General features: G+C 47.3%; 1 protein-coding gene across 1 annotated transcript in view; it reads right to left on the bottom strand.

The window, feature by feature from the left end:
* LOC147035470 (uncharacterized) overlaps positions 1-23317 on the bottom strand; it is a 213875-nt gene that overhangs the window by 162493 nt on the left and 28065 nt on the right. Inside the window, exon 8 of the mRNA XM_085867696.1 lies at positions 16375-16446. Within this exon, the coding sequence (XP_085723822.1) occupies positions 16375-16446 (72 nt within the window). The remainder of the gene's footprint in view (positions 1-16374; positions 16447-23317) is intronic.

The raw sequence follows: 23317 nt of genomic DNA, 5'->3' as shown, positions 1-23317 counted from the left end.
TCACGACAATGTTTTAATAAACAATCCTCCACCCGTTCTTAACTAGGGAACCACGGACTACAGGTTTCAAGGGGGTCGCTACCGAAATATGCCGTAAATAACGTGCAGACAAAGACAGATAGACAGACAGCATGCATGCAAGACAAGACAGAGTACTTGGTGATGTCTCATGGACGAGAGGACAGTCAAAAGCGCGAATGTCGCTCGCAACAGGCGGATGTCCACGGATTCGAGCTCCAGCTCGAACGCGCCGCGTGGCAAGATGGCGGCGCCGTACTCTTCCTTCTCAAGTCACCGCGTGCGCATGCCCTCCTCAGCACGTTCTTGGCCCCATGCAATGTTGACGATGGGCATCAGCCGATCTCTCTCACAGTCCAGCATACAAATCCAGGCCTGGCCCGTTCACCAGACAAGGCCCAAATCGAGGTGCTGAGCTCCGCAAGCGGATCGACAAACGTGTCGAGCCGTGAGGTGAGTAAGTACGGAGGCTCCGCGGCCAGACGCAGGCCGAACCTGTCAATCACCTCCCCATACGAGTTGATCGTCGACTCAACGTGCAGGCCGCCTCTCCCACTGTCCAAAAGGGCAGACTCGACATACAGGCAGCCTCTCAAAGCCGACTGCCGTTTCTCAAAACTCAACCTTTTCACGAATCCTTCGTTTCTCTCGCTTCAAAGCCACTCCGAGCACGCCTCGAAAACCCGACTGTTTTCCACACACAATACTCTTTTCTCCGAAGCCTTCGTTCGCGCGCTTTGCCACACGAGCTCGCCTTCCTCAGCGACTGCCGTTTTTCACTTCTTCCAAAACTCAACCCTTTTCTCTTTTTTTCAGTTTTCTTACGTTCGCTCGCCTCCAACCACTCGCTTCTCCCCCTTTTCGAAGCCGACAAAACTCCCCTTCGTGTCACTTCCTCTTTTTGGCCAAACCCTCTCAGCCGACAGGGCGGGGCCTCGTCCGGGATGAGGAAGAAGAAGAGGGAGTTCTCGTTCCACCACCACCGCACAACAATAATACAGCCTCTTACAGCTCCCGACACACATATAACGTCCATTTTACTAAACAACATATCTATACATGCATTTAATGGAGGATCTCAGCTAATCCTATATTTAGTCGTCCAATAAGGGCCATTTCCATAACAATATGTTGAAAAGAGAAAGAGAGTCTACGATGTGGCGTAATTTGAGCGGGTCGAGTTTTGAGGTCACATTGGTAGAGTTGATAAGTCGAATAACTTTGGATTCAATTCTGCCCAGTAAGGATGTGGAGCTTGGAAGTGAAGAATAAATCCAAAGTATTGGTAGTGTGGTCATGACGATCTGGGATATGTGTAGGGTGGGTGATAATTTGTTCCAAATCATTAAGAATGGAAAATGAAAGAGCTTCAACTCCCCCAACATCCATGTGGGAAGACTTCAGCCACTCACTGTGGTGAACATTGAAGTCTCCGAGATAGATAAATTCTTCTTGAGGGTGTTCGGATGTCATGGCCTCATGGCAAAAGTTAAGATAGTCAAAGAAAGCTGTAAAGTTTGCAGAATTGGGAGAGCAATAAGTGAAACAGAGAAAGATCGTGATGGTCGGGAGACAAATCTTAAACCAGATGACATCAAAGTTGGAGATTCGAGGTCCACAAGGCGTATAGCAGGCGTGTTGATGTTGGAGTAGACACAGACTCCTCCTTTGATGCGGAATTGTGAGTGAAGGTCGTAGTTCGAAATGTTACAAGAAAGAACAAGAACATCATGTGATAATTGGGTCTCTGGGAGAAGCAAGATATGAGGAGAGGAGCTTGCTTGATGATGTTCAACAGAGGAAAGATTCGAAGAAAGACCACGGATGTTGGTGAAATGAATTGAAAAACAGTCACGTTGGTTCAAAAGGCAAGGGTCTTGGAAGAGACCGATACTGCTCCTGCCTGAGCCTCCCCCCCCCCCCTCTCGTTGGCAGCAGACAGGCAGGTCACCGGAGATTCTTCGCACCCCATAATGCCGGGAACTAGGCACCATTAACTTTTCGGACTTTATCATATTTAATTGTAAGCTGTCTGAGGGGAATGATAGGAAATAGAAATAAAAGAGAGAGAATGTGAAGTGAGGAGTGAAATGAAAAATTCCTGCAGACAGTGAAGAACGAAAGTAAACTTTTAAAAAATCCGGTCTTTATTTAAATATAAAACAGACTAAAATGTAGTCAACTGAGAAGATCGATGTGTTCAGAATTGGAGACGATCATGGGCAAATCGTAGAAAGTTCATCTTCCTGGATTCTAAGATTGAAGTGAGTGGAGAATGTGGAGGAGAAATTAATAGATGGTTACCATTGGGGAGAACAGCAATTTCAGGATTGACAAGGATCTGACAAAACAAGCCAAGAGGAGGCTGGTGAATGTTGTGGTATTTCCAGTTGCAATGTATGGATGTGAGGCATGGACACTGAAAAAGAAAGAAAGGAAGGAAGAAGACTGACAGTTTTGAAATGTCATGTTGGAGACCAATGTTAGGGGGCTGTCACACCTTGACGTTTTAGCCAGCGTATGGCAAAGTATCAAAATGTATGTAAAACGCTAGCGTACGCTGAACTATTGATGGTTTTTTTAAGTTTTGGGCGTATAATAACGTGTTGAACGTATGCATGACGTATTAGTAATGTACACAGAACGTTTCAATCACATACAGATAACTTATACCAATGAATGCTGAGTGTGTTATCGGCGTTCACAACCTATGCCCAACGATAGTCTAACTTATGCATAGCACGCGGCAGCGTATCGCCGACGATCACATGGCGTAGGCTATTAATAGGCTGCGGCTCGACGATTCAAATCATAACGGCAGTAGACATCAAAGTGTGAAGCCGCTGTCACACCTTGACGTTTTAGTCAGCGTATGTCGACGTATGAAAAATTTGCCGAACCAAGCTGGCACACGTCGAATACGTTATGGGTAAGTTTTGTATACGTTAAGAGCACGCTGAAGCACGCTGGCATACGTCGTAGTACGCTGGCATACGTCGTAGTACGCCGAGTACGTCGAGAAATTTTCAGCATGTTGAAAATTTTTCGACGTACTCGGCGTATGACACACGTTCCGCATATGCTGGCCATAAGTTGTAGGCACCTTGCGCGATCGTTGACACACGTTACGCGATCGTTGACACACGTTACTTGTACGTTACTCATAAGTTGAAACATGTCGAGGTAATGGTTAGCGTCAGTGTTCCAGACTCCCTGGTTTTTTTGTTTTTGTTTTTTTCTTCTTCAGTATGAAGGTGATGTTAACACTTCGATTTCTAGTGTGGTTATGATTTAAATCGTTGAGCGGCAGCCTATTAATTATATTATATCATAACCGCACTAGAAATCGAAGTGTTAACATCACCGTAATACCAAAGAAGAAAAAAACAAACAAAAACAAAAAACCAGGGAGTCTCGAACACTGACGCTAACCAATACATTGACGTGTTTCGACTTATGAGTACCGTACAAGTAACGTGTGTCAACGATCGCGTAACGTGCCTACAACACGTTACTCATAGGTTAGAAATAAGTTTTGAGTACGCTAAACATTACCTCGACGTGTTTCGACTTATGAGTAACTTACAAGTAACGTGTGTCGACGTGCGTCAACGATCACGTAACGTGCCTACAACTTATAGCCAGCGTTATGCGGAACGTGTGAGTCATACGCTGGCATACATCGAAAAATTTCAAGCATGGAAAATTTGTCTAACAGCTCGGCGTACTACGACGTATGCCAGCATGCTCTTAACATATACAAACTTACCCATAACGTATTCGACGTTTGCCGGTGTTTTAGACAAATTTTTCATACGCCAGGCATACGCTGGCTAAATCGTCAAGGTGTGACAGGGCCTTTAACAATTCCATGGACTGCTACAAGAACAAACAAATCGGTGCTTCAATAAATTGAATCACCATGTCGTGCTTATGTGCAAATCGGTGCTTGAAATTCGAGGCACTGATGCTGAAACAGAAACTGTCATACTTTGAACACATCATGCATGCAGAAATCAACCATGCTGGGTTAGGTTGAGGGAAGAAGATGAAGAGGCAGATATTGTACGCACTGGATGGATGTGGTAAAGGATGCCATCAAGCTGTTTCTGCCAAAGCTTCAGGAAGCAGTGAAGAAAATGGATGTTTGGAAAAATATGATCATGAATGTCACTAGAAATCGGGCACAACTTGACGGAACGAGATAACTATGAGTGTCGGTTTCGAAATGAAGAAAAGGCACAATCGGCACACACATGGACCCAAGAGGTATCCGAAGAAAATGGACCTACAGGTTATAAGGTGGTGAGGATCTCACAAACAGCTGTAATTGAGAAGTGAAAATTATTACCCACACCCAGCTACAGAAACCGAACATTCTGAGTGCCCAACATCACTGTCATAAAGTTTACAAAACTTGTTTTTCTACAAACAAGAGTTCAAACGCTGTATTAAACATCCACCGAACTGATTCATCATTTCTCACATGTAAAACGATCTGTTTAGAAGCTTCTCAGCCTAATTGCACATCTCCCCTTGTATTGGACTCCAGTCTAGTTCCACATCTCCCCTTGTATTGGATTCCAGTCTAGTTCCACATCTCCCCGTATACTGGACTCCAGTTTAGTTCCACATCACCCTTGTATTGGATTCCAGTCAAGTTCCACATTTCCCCTTGTATTGGATTCCAGTCTAGTTCCACATCTCTCCTTTTATTGGATTCCAGTCGAGTTACACATTTCCCCTTGTATTGGACTCCAGTCGAGTTGCACATCTCCCCTTGTACTGGACTCCAGTCGAGTTCCACATTTCTCCTTGCATTGGATTCCAGTCTAGTTCCACATCTCCCCTTGCATTGGATTCCAGTCGAGTTTCACATCTCCCCTTGTATTGGATTCCAGTCTAGTTCCACATCTCCCCTTGCATTGGATTCCAGTCTTGTTCCACATCTCCCCTTAAACTGGATTCCAGTTTAGTTCCACATCTTCCCTTTTATTGGATTCCAGTCTAGTTCCACATCTCCCCTTTTATTGGATTCCAGTCTCCTTCCACATTTCCCCTTGTATTGGATTCCAGTCGAGTTCCACATCTTCCCTTGCACTGGACTCCAGTCTAGTTCCACATTTCCCCTTGCATTGGATTCCAGTCGAGTTCCACATTTCCCCTTGTATTGGATTCCAGTCGAGTTCCACATTTCCCATTGTATTGGATTCCAGTCGAGTTCCATATTTCCCCTTGTATTGGATTCCAATCGAGTTCCACATTTCCCCTTGTATTGGATTTCAGTCTTGTTCCACATATCCCCTGAAACTGGATTCCAGTCGAGTTCCACATCTCCCCTTGCATTGGACTCCAGTCTCGTTCCACATCTCCCCTTATACTGGATTCCAGTCGAGTTCCACATTTCCCCTTGTATTGGATTCCAGTCGAGTTCCACATTTCCCATTGTATTGGATTCCAGTCGAGTTCCATATTTCCCCTTGTATTGGATTCCAATCGAGTTCCACATTTCCCCTTGTATTGGATTTCAGTCTTGTTCCACATCTCCCCTTAAACTGGATTCCAGTCGAGTTCCACATCTCCCCTTGCATTGGACTCCAGTCTCGTTCCACATCTCCCCTTATACTGGACTCCAGTCGAGTTCCACATTTCCCCTTGTATTGGAATCCAGTCGAGTTCCACATTTCCCCTTGTATTGGACTCCAGTCTCGTTCCACATCTCCCCTTGTAATGGATTCCAGTCGAGTTCCACATTTCCCATTGTATTGGATTCCAGTCGAGTTCCACATTTCCACTTGTATTGGATTCCAACCGAGTTTCACATTTCCCCTTGCATTGGATTCCAGTCTTGTTCCACATCTCCCCTTAAACTGGATTCCAGTCGAGTTCCACATTTCCCGTTGTATTGGATTCCAGTCTAGTTCTACATTTCCCCTTGTAATGGACTCCAGTCTAGTTCCACATCTCCCCTTTTATTGGATTCCAGTCTCGTTCCACATTTCCCCTTGTATTGGACTCCAGTCGAGTTCCACATTTCCCCTTGTATTGGACTCCAGTCGAGTTCCACATTTCCCCTTGAATTGGACTCCAGTCTCGTTCCACATCTCCCCTTGTATTGGACTCCAGTCGAGTTCCACATCTCCTCTTGTAATGGATTCCAGTCGAGTTCCTCATTTCCCATTGTATTGGATTCCAGTCGAGTTCCACATTTCCACTTGTATTGGATTCCAATCGAGTTCCACATTTCCCCTTGAATTGGATTCCAGTCGAGTTCCACATCACCCTTTTAATGGATTCCAGTCAAGTTCCACATTTCCCCTTGTATTGGATTCCAGTCTAGTTCCACATCTCCCCTTTTATTGGATTCCAGTCGAGTTTCACATTTCCCCATGTATTGGAATCCAGTCGAGTTCGACATTTCCCCTTGTATTGGACTCCAGTCGAGTTCCACATCTCCCCGTATACTGGACTCCAGTCTAGTTCCACATCTCTCCTTGCATTGGATTCCAGTCAAGTTCCACATTTCCCCTTGTATTGGATTCCAGTCTAGTTCCACATCTCCCCTTTTATTGGATTATAGTCGAGTTCCACATTTCCCCTTGTATTGGACTCCAGTCGAGTTCCACCTCTCCCCTTGTACTGGGCTCCAGTCTAGTTCCACATTTCCCCTTGCATTGGATTCCAGTCGAGTTCCACATTTCCCCTTGTACTGAACTCCAGTCTAGTTCCACATTTCCCCTTGCATTGGATTCCAGTCTAGTTCCACATCTCCCCTTGTACTGGACTCCAGTCTAGTTCCACATTTCCCCTTGCATTGGATTCCAGTCGAGTTCCACATCTCCCCTTGCACTGGACTCCAGTCTCGTTCCACATTTCCCCTTGCATTGGATTCCAGTCGAGTTCCACATTTCCCCTTGTATTGGATTCCAATCGAGTTCCACATTTCCCCTTGTATTGGATTCCAGTCTAGTTTCACATTTCCCCTTGTGTTGGATTCCAGTGTAGTTCCACATTTCACCTTGTATTGGACTCCAGCCTAGTTCCAGATCTCCCCATGTATTGGATTCCAGTCCAGTTCCACATCGCCCCTTATACTGGACTCCAGTCTAGTTCCACATCTCCTCTTGTACTGAACTCCAGTCTAGTTCCACATTTCCCCTTGCATTGGATTCCAGTCTAGTTCCACATCTCCCCTTGTACTGGACTCCAGTCTCGTTCCACATCGCCCCTTGCATTGGACTCCAGTCTCGTTCCACATCTGCCCTTATACTGGACTCCAGTCGAGTTCCACATCTCCCCTTGTGTTGGACTCCAGTCGAGTTCCACATTTCCCCTTGTATTGGACTCCAGTCGAGTTCCACATCTCCCCTTGTATTGGATTCCAGTCTAGTTCCACATCTCCCCGTATACTGGACTCCAGTCTAGTTCCACATCTCCCCGTATACTGGACTCCAGTCTAGTTCCACATCTCCCCTTTTATTGGATTCCAGTCAAGTTCCACATTTCCTCTTGTATTGGATTCCAGTCTAGTTCCACATCTCCCCTTTTATTGGATTCCAGTCGAGTTCCACATTTCCCCTTGTATTGGACTCGAGTCGAGTTCCACATTTCCCCTTGCATTGGATTCCAGTCGAGTTCCACATTTCCCCTTGTACTGAACTCCAGTCGAGTTCCACATTTCCCTTTGTACTTTACTCCAGTCTCGTTCCACATCTCCCCTTGCATTGGACTCCAGTCTCGTTCCACATCTCCCCTTATACTGGACTCCAGTCGAGTTCCACTTCTCCCCTTGTATTGGACTCCAGTCTAGTTCCACATCTCCCCTTGAAATGGATTCCAGTCGAGTTCCACATTTCCCATTGTATTGGATTCCAGTCGAGTTCCACATTTCCCCTTGTATTGGATTCCAATCGAGTTCCACATTTCCCCTTGTATTGGATTTCAGTCTAGTTTCACATTTCCGCTTGTATTGGATTTCAGTCTTGTTCTGCATCTCCCCTTAAACTGGATTCCAGTCGAGTTCCACATCTCCCCTTTTATTAGAATTCGGTCTAGTTCCACATCTCCCCTTGCATTGGACTCCAGTCTCGTTCCACATCTCCCCTTATACTGGACTCCAGTCAAGTTCCACATCTCCCCTCGTATTGGACTCCAGTCGAGTTCCACATTTCCCCTTGTATTGGACTCCAGTCGAGTTCCACATTTCCCCTTGTATTGGACTCCAGTCTCGTTCCACATCTCCCCTTGTATTGGACTCCAGTCTCGTTCCACATCTCCCCTTGTAATGGATTACAGTCGAGTTCCACATTTCCCATTGTTTTGGATTCCAGTGGAGTTCCACATTTCCCCTTGTATTGGATTTCAATCGAGTTCCACATTTCCCCTTGTATTGGATTTCAGTCTAGTTTCACATTTCCCCTTGCATTGGATTCCAGTCTTGTTCCACATCTCCCCTTATACTGGACTCCAGTCAAGTTCCACATCTCCCCTTGTATTGGATTCCAGTCGAGTTCTACATTTCCCCTTATATTGGACTCCAGTCGAGTTCCTCATCTCCCCGTATACTGGACTCCAGTTTATTTCCACATCACCCTTTTATTGGATTCCAGTCAAGTTCCACATTTCCCCTTGTATTGGATTCCAGTCTAGTTCCACATCTCCCCTTTTATTGGATTCCAGTCGAGTTCCACATTTCCCCTTGTATTGGACTCCAGTCGAGTTCCGCATCTCCCCTTGTACTGGACTCCAGTCTAGTTCCACATTTCCCCTTGCATTGGATTCCAGTCTACTTCCACATCTCCCCTTGCATTGGATTCCAGTCGAGTTCCACATTTCCCCTTGTATTGGATTCCAGTCGAGTTTCACATCTCCCCTTGTATTGGATTCCAGTCTAGTTCCACATCTCCCCTTGTATTGGATTCCAGTCGAGTTCCACATCTCCCCGTATACTGAATTCCAGTCTAGTTCCACATCTCCCCGTATACTGGACTCCAGTCTAGTTCCACATCTCCCCTTGTATTGGACTCCAGTTGAGTTCCACATCTCCCCTTGTATTGGATTCCAGTCTAGTTTCACATCTCCCCTTGTAATGGATTCCAGTCTAGTTCCACATTTCCCCTTGCATTGGATTCCAGTCTTGTTCCACATCTCACCTTAAACTGGATTCCAGTCGAGTTCCACATTTCCCCTTGTATTGGATTCCAGTCTAGTTCCACATTTCCCCTTGTATTGGATTCCAGTCTAGTTCTACATTTCCCCTTGTATTGGACTCCAGTCTAGTTCCACATCTCCCCTTTTATTGGATTCCAGTCTCGTTCCACATTTCCCCTTGTATTGGATTCCAGTCGAGTTCCACATCTCCCCTTGCACTGGACTCTAGTCTAGTTCCACATTTCCCCTTGCATTGGATTCCAGTCGAGTTCCACATTTCCCCTTGTATTGGATTCCAGTCGAGTTCCACATTTCCCCTTGTATTGGATTCCAGTCTAGTTTCACATTTCCCCTTGTGTTGGATTCCAGTGTAGTTCCACATTTCCCGTTGTATTGGACTCCAGTCTAGTTCCACATCTCCCCATGTATTGGATTCCAGTCGAGTTCCACATCTTCACTTTTATTGGATTCCAGTCTAGTTCCACATTTCCCCTTTTATTGGATTCCAGTCTAGTTCCACATTTCCCCTTGTATTGGACTCCAGTCTAGTTCCACATCTTCCCATGTATTGGATTCCAGTCCAGTTCCACATCTCCCCTTATACTGGACTCCAGTCTAGTTGCACATCTCCTCTTGTACTGAACTCCAGTCGAGTTCCACATTTCCCCTTGCATTGGATTCCAGTCTAGTTCCACATTTCCCCTTGTACTGGACTCCAGTCTCGTTCCACATCTCCCCTTGCATTGGACTCCAGTCTCGTTCCACATCTCCCCTTATACTGGACTCCAGTCGAGTTCCACATCTCCCCTTGTATTGGACTCCAGTCGAGTTCCACATTTCCCCTTGTATTGGACTCCAGTCGAGTTCCACCTCTCCCCTTGTACTGGACTCCAGTGTAGTTCCACATCTCCCCTTGTACTGGACTCCAGTCTAGTTCCACATTTCCCCTTGCATTGGATTCCAGTCGAGTTCTACATTTCCCCTTGTACTGAACTCCAGTCTAGTTCCACATTTCCCCTTGTACTGGACTCCAGTCTAGTTCCACATTTCCCCTTGTATTGGACTCCAGTCGAGTTCCACATCTCCTCTTGTAATGGATTCCAGTCGAGTTCCTCATTTCCCATTGTATTGGATTCCAGTCGAGTTCCACATTTCCACTTGTATTGGATTCCAATCGAGTTCCACATTTCCCCTTGAATTGGATTCCAGTCGAGTTCCACATCACCCTTTTAATGGATTCCAGTCAAGTTCCACATTTCCCCTTGTATTGGATTCCAGTCTAGTTCCACATCTCCCCTTTTATTGGATTCCAGTCGAGTTTCACATTTCCCCATGTATTGGAATCCAGTCGAGTTCGACATTTCCCCTTGTATTGGACTCCAGTCGAGTTCCACATCTCCCCGTATACTGGACTCCAGTCTAGTTCCACATCTCTCCTTGCATTGGATTCCAGTCAAGTTCCACATTTCCCCTTGTATTGGATTCCAGTCTAGTTCCACATCTCCCCTTTTATTGGATTATAGTCGAGTTCCACATTTCCCCTTGTATTGGACTCCAGTCGAGTTCCACCTCTCCCCTTGTACTGGGCTCCAGTCTAGTTCCACATTTCCCCTTGCATTGGATTCCAGTCGAGTTCCACATTTCCCCTTGTACTGAACTCCAGTCTAGTTCCACATTTCCCCTTGCATTGGATTCCAGTCTAGTTCCACATCTCCCCTTGTACTGGACTCCAGTCGAGTTCCACATTTCCCCTTGTATTGGACTCCAGTCGAGTTCCACCTCTCCCCTTGTACTGGGCTCCAGTCTAGTTCCACATTTCCCCTTGCATTGGATTCCAGTCGAGTTCCACATTTCCCCTTGTATTGGATTCCAATCGAGTTCCACATTTCCCCTTGTATTGGATTCCAGTCTAGTTTCACATTTCCCCTTGTGTTGGATTCCAGTGTAGTTCCACATTTCACCTTGTATTGGACTCCAGCCTAGTTCCAGATCTCCCCATGTATTGGATTCCAGTCCAGTTCCACATCGCCCCTTATACTGGACTCCAGTCTAGTTCCACATCTCCTCTTGTACTGAACTCCAGTCTAGTTCCACATTTCCCCTTGCATTGGATTCCAGTCTAGTTCCACATCTCCCCTTGTACTGGACTCCAGTCTCGTTCCACATCGCCCCTTGCATTGGACTCCAGTCTCGTTCCACATCTGCCCTTATACTGGACTCCAGTCGAGTTCCACATCTCCCCTTGTGTTGGACTCCAGTCGAGTTCCACATTTCCCCTTGTATTGGACTCCAGTCGAGTTCCACATCTCCCCTTGTATTGGATTCCAGTCTAGTTCCACATCTCCCCGTATACTGGACTCCAGTCTAGTTCCACATCTCCCCGTATACTGGACTCCAGTCTAGTTCCACATCTCCCCTTTTATTGGATTCCAGTCAAGTTCCACATTTCCTCTTGTATTGGATTCCAGTCTAGTTCCACATCTCCCCTTTTATTGGATTCCAGTCGAGTTCCACATTTCCCCTTGTATTGGACTCGAGTCGAGTTCCACATTTCCCCTTGCATTGGATTCCAGTCGAGTTCCACATTTCCCCTTGTACTGAACTCCAGTCGAGTTCCACATTTCCCTTTGTACTTTACTCCAGTCTCGTTCCACATCTCCCCTTGCATTGGACTCCAGTCTCGTTCCACATCTCCCCTTATACTGGACTCCAGTCGAGTTCCACTTCTCCCCTTGTATTGGACTCCAGTCTAGTTCCACATCTCCCCTTGAAATGGATTCCAGTCGAGTTCCACATTTCCCATTGTATTGGATTCCAGTCGAGTTCCACATTTCCCCTTGTATTGGATTCCAATCGAGTTCCACATTTCCCCTTGTATTGGATTTCAGTCTAGTTTCACATTTCCGCTTGTATTGGATTTCAGTCTTGTTCTGCATCTCCCCTTAAACTGGATTCCAGTCGAGTTCCACATCTCCCCTTTTATTAGAATTCGGTCTAGTTCCACATCTCCCCTTGCATTGGACTCCAGTCTCGTTCCACATCTCCCCTTATACTGGACTCCAGTCAAGTTCCACATCTCCCCTCGTATTGGACTCCAGTCGAGTTCCACATTTCCCCTTGTATTGGACTCCAGTCGAGTTCCACATTTCCCCTTGTATTGGACTCCAGTCTCGTTCCACATCTCCCCTTGTATTGGACTCCAGTCTCGTTCCACATCTCCCCTTGTAATGGATTACAGTCGAGTTCCACATTTCCCATTGTTTTGGATTCCAGTGGAGTTCCACATTTCCCCTTGTATTGGATTTCAATCGAGTTCCACATTTCCCCTTGTATTGGATTTCAGTCTAGTTTCACATTTCCCCTTGCATTGGATTCCAGTCTTGTTCCACATCTCCCCTTATACTGGACTCCAGTCAAGTTCCACATCTCCCCTTGTATTGGATTCCAGTCGAGTTCTACATTTCCCCTTATATTGGACTCCAGTCGAGTTCCTCATCTCCCCGTATACTGGACTCCAGTTTATTTCCACATCACCCTTTTATTGGATTCCAGTCTTGTTCCACATTTCCCCTTGTATTGGATTCCAGTCTAGTTCCACATCTCCCCTTTTATTGGATTCCAGTCGAGTTCCACATTTCCCCTTGTATTGGACTCCAGTCGAGTTCCGCATCTCCCCTTGTACTGGACTCCAGTCTAGTTCCACATTTCCCTTGCATTGGATTCCAGTCTACTTCCACATCTCCCCTTGCATTGGATTCCAGTCGAGTTCCACATTTCCCCTTGTATTGGATTCCAGTCGAGTTTCACATCTCCCCTTGTATTGGATTCCAGTCTAGTTCCACATCTCCCCTTGTATTGGATTCCAGTCGAGTTCCACATCTCCCCGTATACTGAATTCCAGTCTAGTTCCACATCTCCCCGTATACTGGACTCCAGTCTAGTTCCACATCTCCCCTTGTATTGGACTCCAGTTGAGTTCCACATCTCCCCTTGTATTGGATTCCAGTCTAGTTTCACATCTCCCCTTGTAATGGATTCCAGTCTAGTTCCACATTTCCCCTTGCATTGGATTCCAGTCTTGTTCCACATCTCACCTTAAACTGGATTCCAGTCGAGTTCCACATTTCCCCTTGTATTGGATTCCAGTCTAGTTCCACATTTCCCCTTGTATTGGATTCCAGTCTAGTTCTACATTTCCCCTTGTATTGGACTCCAGTCTAGTTCCACATCTCCCCTTTTATTGGATTCCAGTCTCGTTCCACATTTCCCCTTGTATTGGATTCCAGTCGAGTTCCACATCTCCCCTTGCACTGGACTCTAGTCTAGTTCCACATTTCCCCTTGCATTGGATTCCAGTCGAGTTCCACATTTCCCCTTGTATTGGATTCCAGTCGAGTTCCACATTTCCCCTTGTATTGGATTCCAGTCTAGTTTCACATTTCCCCTTGTGTTGGATTCCAGTGTAGTTCCACATTTCCGTTGTATTGGACTCCAGTCTAGTTCCACATCTCCCCATGTATTGGATTCCAGTCGAGTTCCACATCTTCACTTTTATTGGATTCCAGTCTAGTTCCACATTTCCCCTTTTATTGGATTCCAGTCTAGTTCCACATTTCCCCTTGTATTGGACTCCAGTCTAGTTCCACATCTTCCCATGTATTGGATTCCAGTCCAGTTCCACATCTCCCCTTATACTGGACTCCAGTCTAGTTGCACATCTCCTCTTGTACTGAACTCCAGTCGAGTTCCACATTTCCCCTTGCATTGGATTCCAGTCTAGTTCCACATTTCCCCTTGTACTGGACTCCAGTCTCGTTCCACATCTCCCCTTGCATTGGACTCCAGTCTCGTTCCACATCTCCCCTTATACTGGACTCCAGTCGAGTTCCACATCTCCCCTTGTATTGGACTCCAGTCGAGTTCCACATTTCCCCTTGTATTGGACTCCAGTCGAGTTCCACCTCTCCCCTTGTACTGGACTCCAGTGTAGTTCCACATCTCCCCTTGTACTGGACTCCAGTCTAGTTCCACATTTCCCCTTGCATTGGATTCCAGTCGAGTTCTACATTTCCCCTTGTACTGAACTCCAGTCTAGTTCCACATTTCCCCTTGTACTGGACTCCAGTCTAGTTCCACATTTCCCCTTGCATTGGATTCCAGTCTAGTTCCACATCTCCCCTTGTACTGGACTCCAGTCTCGTTCCACATCTCCCCTTGCATTGGACTCCAGTCTCGTTCCACATCTCCCCTTATACTGGACTCCAGTCAAGTTCCATATATCCCCTTGTATTGGACTCCAGTCGAGTTCCACATCTCCCCTTGTAATGGATTCCAGTCGAGTTCCACATTTCCCATTGTATTGGATTCCAGTCGAGTTCCACATTTCCCCTTGTATTGGATTTCACTCTAGTTTCACATTTCCCCTTGCATTGGATTCCAGTCTTGTTCCACATCTCCCCTTAAACTAGATTCCAGTCGAGTTCCACATCTCCCCTTGAATTGGACTCCAGTCTCGTTCCACATCTCCCCTTATACTGGACTCCAGTCAAGTTCCACATCTCCCCTTGTATTGGACTCCAGTCGAGTTCCACATTTCCCCTTGTATTGGACTCCAGTCGAGTTCCACATCTCGCCTTGTATTGGACTCCAGTCTAGTTCCACATCTCCTCTTGTACTGGACTCCAACCTAGTTCCACATCTCCCCTTGTATTGGATTCCAGTCTAGTTCCACATGTCTGCTTTTGCTGACTCCAGTCCAGTTGCACTCTCCCCTTTTTGTATGCCTAGAGGCTTATGGAATAGCAACAGCAGAATGGAAGGGAACAAAATGGAAGTGGGGAAATACCAACAGCAGAGTAGATGTGAGTGAGAGTGAGAGTGAAGGTGAGATGAATGGGAGGGGGAGAAGGACACATGGGGTGAATAAGCTGCACACAAGCTGAATGAAACACAGCTGGAAGGAAAAGAGGAAAGCGGGGATGAAACAGAAAAAGAACAAATCAACCAACAAGTAACAAAAGAAAAGACATGGGTGAGAGGGAGAAAAATCACAATAACCTGGAAAAAAGGAGTGCTTGGGAATGGGATCATTTGGGGTCGAAGAAAAAATGAGTATAGATAGGGGATGACCTGAGGTAGTGATGAACATCTGTCTTAAAGCCCTGGAGGGAAAAGGGAGATTTGAAGAGATTGTTGAAGTTGATTCCACAGGTGAGAGAAAAGAGGAACAAATGAGTGGTGGTGAGCAGTGAGCCTCAATTTTGGGAGTTTAACAGGAAGATACTTACTGGCAGACCATACGTGTCCTACAGAAACCTGGGAGGGACAGAGCCAAGAGAGGACATTCAGGCCAGGTAGCAGGATGAAAAAGGTGAAAGTCAAGGAACTCCATGGCAGGGAGTGGGATGAAAAGGGATAAAGCAGAATTCCATGGCAGGCAGTGGCATAAAGGAGAAACTCTGGTGAAACATAATACAGTTGATTGTGCTTCCACTTTGCCTTCAGCAGCCCAAACGTGGAATAATTAGAAAAATGTAGAATGGACCTCGTGCCAGCGGAACAGAGCTAAAGATACACCTGTTGTGGAACTTTATTTATTTACTTACTTATTAACACACGGGGAAGAGGGTCGAGACCAAAAACCAAGAGGGGTCCACTGGGTGGAAGAGCAAAGAATGAAGATGGGAAATTCTAATCAGGATGGAGATGCCGCAGATGATCGGTCCACAGTCTAATAAAGAGGGGATGAGAGGCTTCGGGGACTCTGCAGAACATTCCAGATGGAAACTGCAGACAAACAAGGAATGGTCCATATGGAACCAACAGTGCAAATTAGTGGCCTAAGAAGGACCTCCAGAAATCCAATACTCTGTGCTACTTTCAGCCATGAACTGGGAGAGAAAGGGATTCCTGATTATGCACCAGAGGATGAGGGCTCTACATCCGGGTTCGGGTCTCTAGCTTTCTAGCGGCAAGCCTATGTGACCGTGGACTCCAAAGGTACCCTCTAGGTCTAGCACATACTGCAGGACCAGGAATTGAACATGGAAGGCAGACAGAACCCCAGAAAAACCCACAAATCAGGCAGCCTGTCCCAAGAGCAAGCAACAGAAGCAATATTCTGCTTAAGGCTCCCAAGGAACAAAACCAAAAAAAGCCCGAACAAACTCCCATGTTTTGCTTAGTTTGGATAAAGGAATAACTTACATCACTGCCTGGGAGACCAGGAGGACCCACTTTTCCAGTCTTCCCTGGAGGTCCAGCATCACCTTTCTGTCCCTGAAAATAACATCACAAACAACAGTATGATATGATAAGAAGTAATGTTAAATCAGAAAGCATCCGAAAATGCAAAGCAAGGCACATCCGCCTCCATATTGTACTCAAACTAAGCTTGACGAAAACAGCTAAAAACTTAAACGGCACTCGGTAGAGCGCATACCTCTGTCACGCAATGCTTTATTCACTACAACATATTGGGCCCAATACATTTTGAAATATCATGCTATACATTACTATTTCGTTTTTGGCGAAGAATCGCCATTACTATATCTCTCAATGGTGAAGAATCACTTTACAAGTTAAATAATTATCGGATTCAGATCCGGATTAGGATCTTCATCAAAATCGAATCAATTCTTCCTCGTCACACATCCAACTTGTCCACCAAGTGTTGTCCGAATCTGTCCTCACCTTTTTGAGATATTATGCTATATATCAATTTTGGCGCACCCGTGCCCACTACGCTATCCCGGCCCCCCATGGGCCCTTGGCCTACTACGGCCGACTAGCCTGGTGCCCGGGGTACCCACTCAGCGATACTCACCTTTCGCAGCCACGCTCCCAGCCCGTCAACAGGGCTCCTGCACCCCTCCAAATGGGTATGGAGCCTACATTCCCACCAACAACAAAACGACTTCCATTTTTGTTAATTTGACTAACCCACTAACTCAGTCTACACTGACCCCGGGGTCCCTTGGGCGGGAGTCACTCCTCCCCCCAATCACTCATCGCACCATGCATTCCCCATTCGCTCCACTCACACAGACCCGCTGGCCTCACTCACTCACCAAGCACATGTACTCACTTCACTACTCTTCAACACACACACCGCTGAACTCTGCCATCCTGCTCACTAAATCCCCTACCTAACTCGTGCTCCCACGTCGTCCCGTAAACTACAGCACGTTCCATTTAACACGACGTAGCTAAGCTACGTCCCCGCTACACATTCACTGTCTGTCTCTGTCTCCAAATCATTAAAATCATTTCCCATCCTAAATCTGACTTACAATCCCTCTTACTAATCCATTCCACGGGCCCCATGAGGACTTACCCTGCCCCATGGAGCCGGTCGAGCAAAGCTAACCCTTCCCCCTAACTAGTTTCATCCTGTGCCCGGGCCAAGGGGGTCTTCCACCCATTGCCCAGGGAATCCTGTTCACCCGAAAGCGAGGCTTGACTTTTTTTTATTGCGCAGCACCAGCGCGGTAACTCACAACCTGCGCACCAGCGTGGCAATTCACAGCCGCGCACCTGTGGCGTGACGTCATGGCAGCTGTTCGCGTCCCTCGTCCCTCTTGGACGGTACCATCCGGCAGGGATTCGCCCTCCTGCCGGATTCTAACCATACACGCAGCCATGACGTCACCCGGCGCATAAAAAACACAAGCCTCACGTCTCGAGGGGTTCCCCACGCGAACACATGTGCTCTGCCCGTTGGAGCTTAACACACACGCCCGCGTGGAGAACCCGTCCGGTCCAAATCCGTTTACCTGCCGAAACTTTGTCCGTCCGCGGGATCGGCAAATCCACCGCGTGCGTTTCTGCACCTGGCTTCACTCCCGCAAGCGAGCACGTGGGGGCCTCGTGCGATGCACAGCACGGACCTCGCGCTCGCTGCTGGGTGAACTCGGCGCGGTCCCCGAAACAGCTACAGCCGCTACCCGGCTTTTGTCCCTCTGTCGCCGTCGTCGTCTCCATTCGACCCACGCACTCCCGCGTGCTACAACGCTCACACTCCACTCCATTACACTCACATTCACACCGGGAGACGCGGCTGCATGCTCACACATGCCGACCGACATCTCCCTCACATACAGCGACCTCACACACACTGTCTCCCTCTCACTCGGCCGCTCACTCACTCGTGCCGTTTCCCTCACACACCGTGCCTCGCACACGCGTGCCGTTTCTGGCGCACACGCGGCTCCACTCACACACGCGGGGGCACTCGCCCGCGGTGTCTCACTTACACACGGCGTGCTGGGAAGCACGGACTCCGGCACACTTGCCACCACACCACTCACACATGGGGTCACTTCCACACACGGCGTGCTGGGAAGCACGCACTCCGGCACACTTGCCACCACACCACTCACACACGGGGTCTTTGTCACCCACCCGGTCGCTCTCACACACGTCCTTGCAACCGCGCTATGCGTGCGTTGCAGCACGCATTTCGCCACACTCGTGAACACACACCTCGACACCACACACACCGGGACAACCACACTGGGGATTCGTGTCCCCACAAGGGTCTCCGGGGCCTCTATACCCCCCAAGCTCTCCGTGCACCTGTCCACAGCACCCGTCCCCTCAACCTCGCAAAGCACGACCGAACCCACCTGGTAGTGACTCGCCTCAAGGGGGCATACTCCCTCCCATCGTTCCTGGAGGAGGCTATCCAACTGCTCGCACTGGGTCTCTACCCAGTCCGCCAGCTCCCCCCCCCCATTGTCCTCCACTACCTCCATGTGTATGCATCTCTAACCCCATCCAATTCATCGTGTAGTCTTCCCTCGATCGTTCCCATCTCCTGTGTCTCCACTATTATTTATTTCCTCCTTTCTGTCGTCACCTCGTGTCTCGTCTCACACGTTTCGGTCTCGCCATTTATTTGTTCCCTTTCGGTCACCGTCACTGTTGCTCTCTCCGTCACCTTTACCAGTCTCGCCCAACACGCCCCCCGAATTATTTTGTCACCCGCCCCCACTGCGGGCCTGACAGCCGTTGCACCCCCTCCCAGCTCGTTCGCTCCCACACGTGGCATCGCCATTTTGAGCTCCGCTGCCATTGCCTTCATGCCCGCCTGCAGGCTTCGGCCCATGTTCTGCGTCTCACCCCGCATTTCTCTCATTTCTTCCTTCATGTTTGTTTCCATTTCGTTCATTTGTTGTGTATTCGTATCCATTTTTGTTTTCACTTCGTTCATTTGTTGCGTATTCGCTGTTATTGCCTGCAGAATCCTGTCGAGTGCACTCGGTTCGACAAGGATTGGGGGGTTTTGGCGGAGAGGGGGAGGGGAGGTGTCATACACCGCGGCCGCCGCCGCACCTATTTCGGGCTCTGGGTTCAGTTGGGGGAGTTCGTGTTCCTGCACAACCAACATTTCCTGCTCGGGGTTTTCATCCTGGACCATGGATTCTACACATTCTAAATCCATTTCTAATACCCCCGGCTCGCGCTCGCCTTGAGACTCCATCTTATTTCTCGTAAGGGGTTAATTTAACTCGCTCGTAATTTGGAGGGAATCGGGGGTCGCTCCTCTCACCCCTGGACCGATTCCCGTGAATTTAGCTGGAGACAGGAGAGCCCGTTTTCCCGCTCTCCGACACCAGTGCCGCGAGGAGGGGGATGGGTTTGTGTCCCACGACCTGACACCAGTGTTGCGAATTCGCGCCCGCCGGCGTGCGAGCGGCCACGTAACTCGAATCGCAGTACGTCGCCCACCGGACGGACAATTCTGTCGTGACCCTCTCGGACTAACGCCGGGAGCTAGTCACGGGTGGGCCTTTCGGCCTCACCACGATCGTGCCAATCGGCCCCCCGCATGGAATAGGGTTGTTAGCCAAATTCGACCTACCTAAGTACCCACGCGGAGGGTAGACCGGGCGATCGCACCTCGCCGCAGGTCGACTCCGGACATGGGCCACTTAAGCGACCCGTTCCATACTAGCGGGATAACCGAGCGGTGTTATCGTCGGCCTCGGCAGTTCCGATTAATTATCGGGCGTATTAAGCCCACTACCAACCCTTTACGTGAAGCAAGATGGAGATTCAATTAAAGAAAAGACGAAGCGAAACGGGAAAAACAGTTCAACATGAGGCACATTTATTCCGCGGCACACGGAGAGCACACATATACAATTACAACAATTATGCACCAAAAGCAGATGTAACAAAAGAAACACAACAATGCAGATCTACTACCGACTACGCGTGCACACAGCAACACTTACACAGTTTTACTTTACAGACGGCGCCGACAACACATTTACTCAAAAGCAAAAGAAAAGGGCCACCCTCAAAGACAAGGGGACAGACGGGGCCTGTGGGCCGCGAGACCGGGTGGATCCTACCCGTGTCGTGATGAGCCGCAAATGTGGCGGCGCCCCGACTCCGCACTCCTTCGCGGGTTTCGTTGGCACTGCTTGGAGTGGGGTGGAAACGGGGCCCCCTTTTCGCACTATCTCAGCGCGGGGGGAAAAAAGGGGGGAATTGTTGATGCTCTGGGGAAAGAGGATAGCTGGCTTGCTTGGGTCCCGTGATGAGCGACTCCACTGCGAGCTCGTCGCCGACCGCCGTCTTCCTTGCCTTGGACCCGAACCCTTCGGTCTCCTCCCCAATTCTCCTCAGCCGACTGCAGCAAACCACCTCGACCGCGCTCCAGGCTTCAGGCTTCCCCTCTCTGCAGCTCCCCGACAGACTCCGAACCCCGACAGACTGCCACTCTCCAGACCCGACTTGACTCACGGCTCCATAGACTGCTCCTCTCCAGACCCGACTTGACTTCTCAAACTCGCCTTGACTCTTCTCAAACTGACTCGACCGAAACTGACTGCCTCCAACTTTTTCTCCAACTGACTAAATTCGCCCAGCACTCGGCGCTTTATAGTCCGGCAGGAGAACCCATATGCAAATTTCTGGATCAGAACGAGCTCGGGGGTGGAGCAACGCTCGCCCATTGGACGGAGAAAAAGGGGCGTGAGTCTCCCCTGATCCTCGAACTTGCATATCTCGATTCTACTCCGACGCGCCTGGAGGCGGGGCCAAACCACCCCACGCTTGCTGATTGGACGGATCAGAAGTGGGCGTGTAGCATTCCTGATCCGACTTCTCCTCGGAAAGGCCGCTATTTGCACCGCGGCTCGGCGCGCGTCCCGCACGAGGCCAGGACAGCCTGACGCTCGGTGCCCACAAGCGGTGCGGGAATGGCCGCAGAAGGAGAGGCGAAGGTGGTGGAGGGTTTAAAGTGCTGGTCCATGGCCATGGCGACGTTTGGAATGGCAGTGATGCGATGTTTGCGGGAGCGAGTTGTGAAGGTAAAGGTCGTGGCTGTTGGCGTTGTTGTTGTTGTGAAGCGGCGTTGCGGTTGGTGGTTGTTGTGTGATGGCGGTTGAGACATGGTTGGTTCAAAATAGAGATAGAACAGAAAAACGGCTATCTTAAAGGGTCGCAGCCCGAATGAATCACATTTATTCCCTCTAAACAATAGGTTTGGGGCTAACTACACATGTACTTACAGAGATATCTCACCTACAGGACCTGAATGGTGGTTTGCGAATTTCCTCAACCGCAACAATATTATACACTCACATAATGTTATCCTGTACATGAAATACACACATAATGTTGTACTGTCTATTCTATACACACATAATGTTAAAATGTATATTAGACAGTCATTCCATCTGAAATCACCAAATTTAAGAAAATGTTCCCAGTTGACCCCCTCAGATTTACTTTAAACTTTCATAAAATAGTTCCCAAGTATCAAAATGAAGCTGAGTAAAATTTTATGCCCATAGACGTGGTCAACTCCGAGATATTGAGGGTTGAAAATGTGGTTGTGGCCCTATTTTATGGTCGTTGCAAGCATCACAAAATGAACGGCTACTTTTAATCTCCAACAACTTTTTAAATATTAATGCTAGAGCCTTGAAATTTTCAGAGATTATTCTTCTATAACTACTCTGTAAGAAACAAACATAAAACTGAGTATACCTCTCTTAAATTTTATGATCTGATCAGTTGAAATCCAGAAAAAAAATGTTTGTATTAAGACCCAACTTTGAGACCCCATATATTTTTATTGACCCATCCCAGAAGCTTGAAATTTTTTCATGTAATAACTGTATGGTAGTAGTATTCAAATACATATTTACTTTTCTTAATCAGTCATATATAATACAGTCATGATGCCTCAAAAATTGAAAAATTTCATTTTTCCTCGAAATTCAGGTGAGGATTGCAAATATATGACAAGGTATACCACTTCAAATTGTTCACCATTGGAAAGAGCATATTCAAGTTTACAAAAGTGTCAAATATCAAAGTGGTATTTTTTTTTTAATATATTTTCAATTTTTTTTTTTTTAAACTGTTGTTGACACAGTCGTGAATACATGAAGTGCATGGTGTGGACACCATGGTAATCATGAATGATTAGTTCTATGATTCAAATTAATAATACAAAAATATATCACATACTGCAATAACAATGTAATAAAACATTTCACGTAAATGATTTGAATAGGTCCTTGATCTGCTTTTCCAAGTCAGGTGCGAGCTTGTACTGCCTCCCAGTTGACGTTAGGGGAGCATCAATAACTTTCATCACATGGACCAAAGGAACCCAACAAATGTCCTCCCTTGAATGTAACTATTATATATACACTGCTGACATCAGCAGATCATTCACTATTCCTGAGTTCTATTTTTATCCCCAGCCAGATGAGTTTAGCTCTTGCTATTTACAAATGAGAAAGAATTACAAATTCAAATTTCAAAGTATTGTGTTCATGGTATCCTTATAGCAGATGATATGTATGTACATTGTATATACATGTACTACACATATGCACTACATGTAAAAGGACTGTTCATTAAATAGCACACACAACACGCACAGCACTGGCAGAACATCATTTACTCAAATATTTTTAAAATATTGATAGAAACATTAACCACTTTGATATTTGACATTTTGTAAACTTGAATATGCTCTTTCCAATGGTGAACAATTTGAAGTGGTAGACCTTGTCATATATTTGCAATCCTCACCTGAATTTCGGTGTAAAATGAAAATTTTCAATTTTTGAGGGATCAGGACTGTATTATATATCACTGATTAAGAAAAGTAAACATG

Source organism: Eptatretus burgeri, chromosome 1, assembly GCF_056783735.1.
Source record: "Eptatretus burgeri isolate ZD-2024b chromosome 1, Ebu_testis_v1, whole genome shotgun sequence".
NCBI classification, from domain to species: Eukaryota; Metazoa; Chordata; class Myxini; order Myxiniformes; family Myxinidae; genus Eptatretus; species Eptatretus burgeri.
Note: the sequence above shows the minus strand (reverse complement) of the source record. Positions and strands in the feature narration are given on the sequence as shown.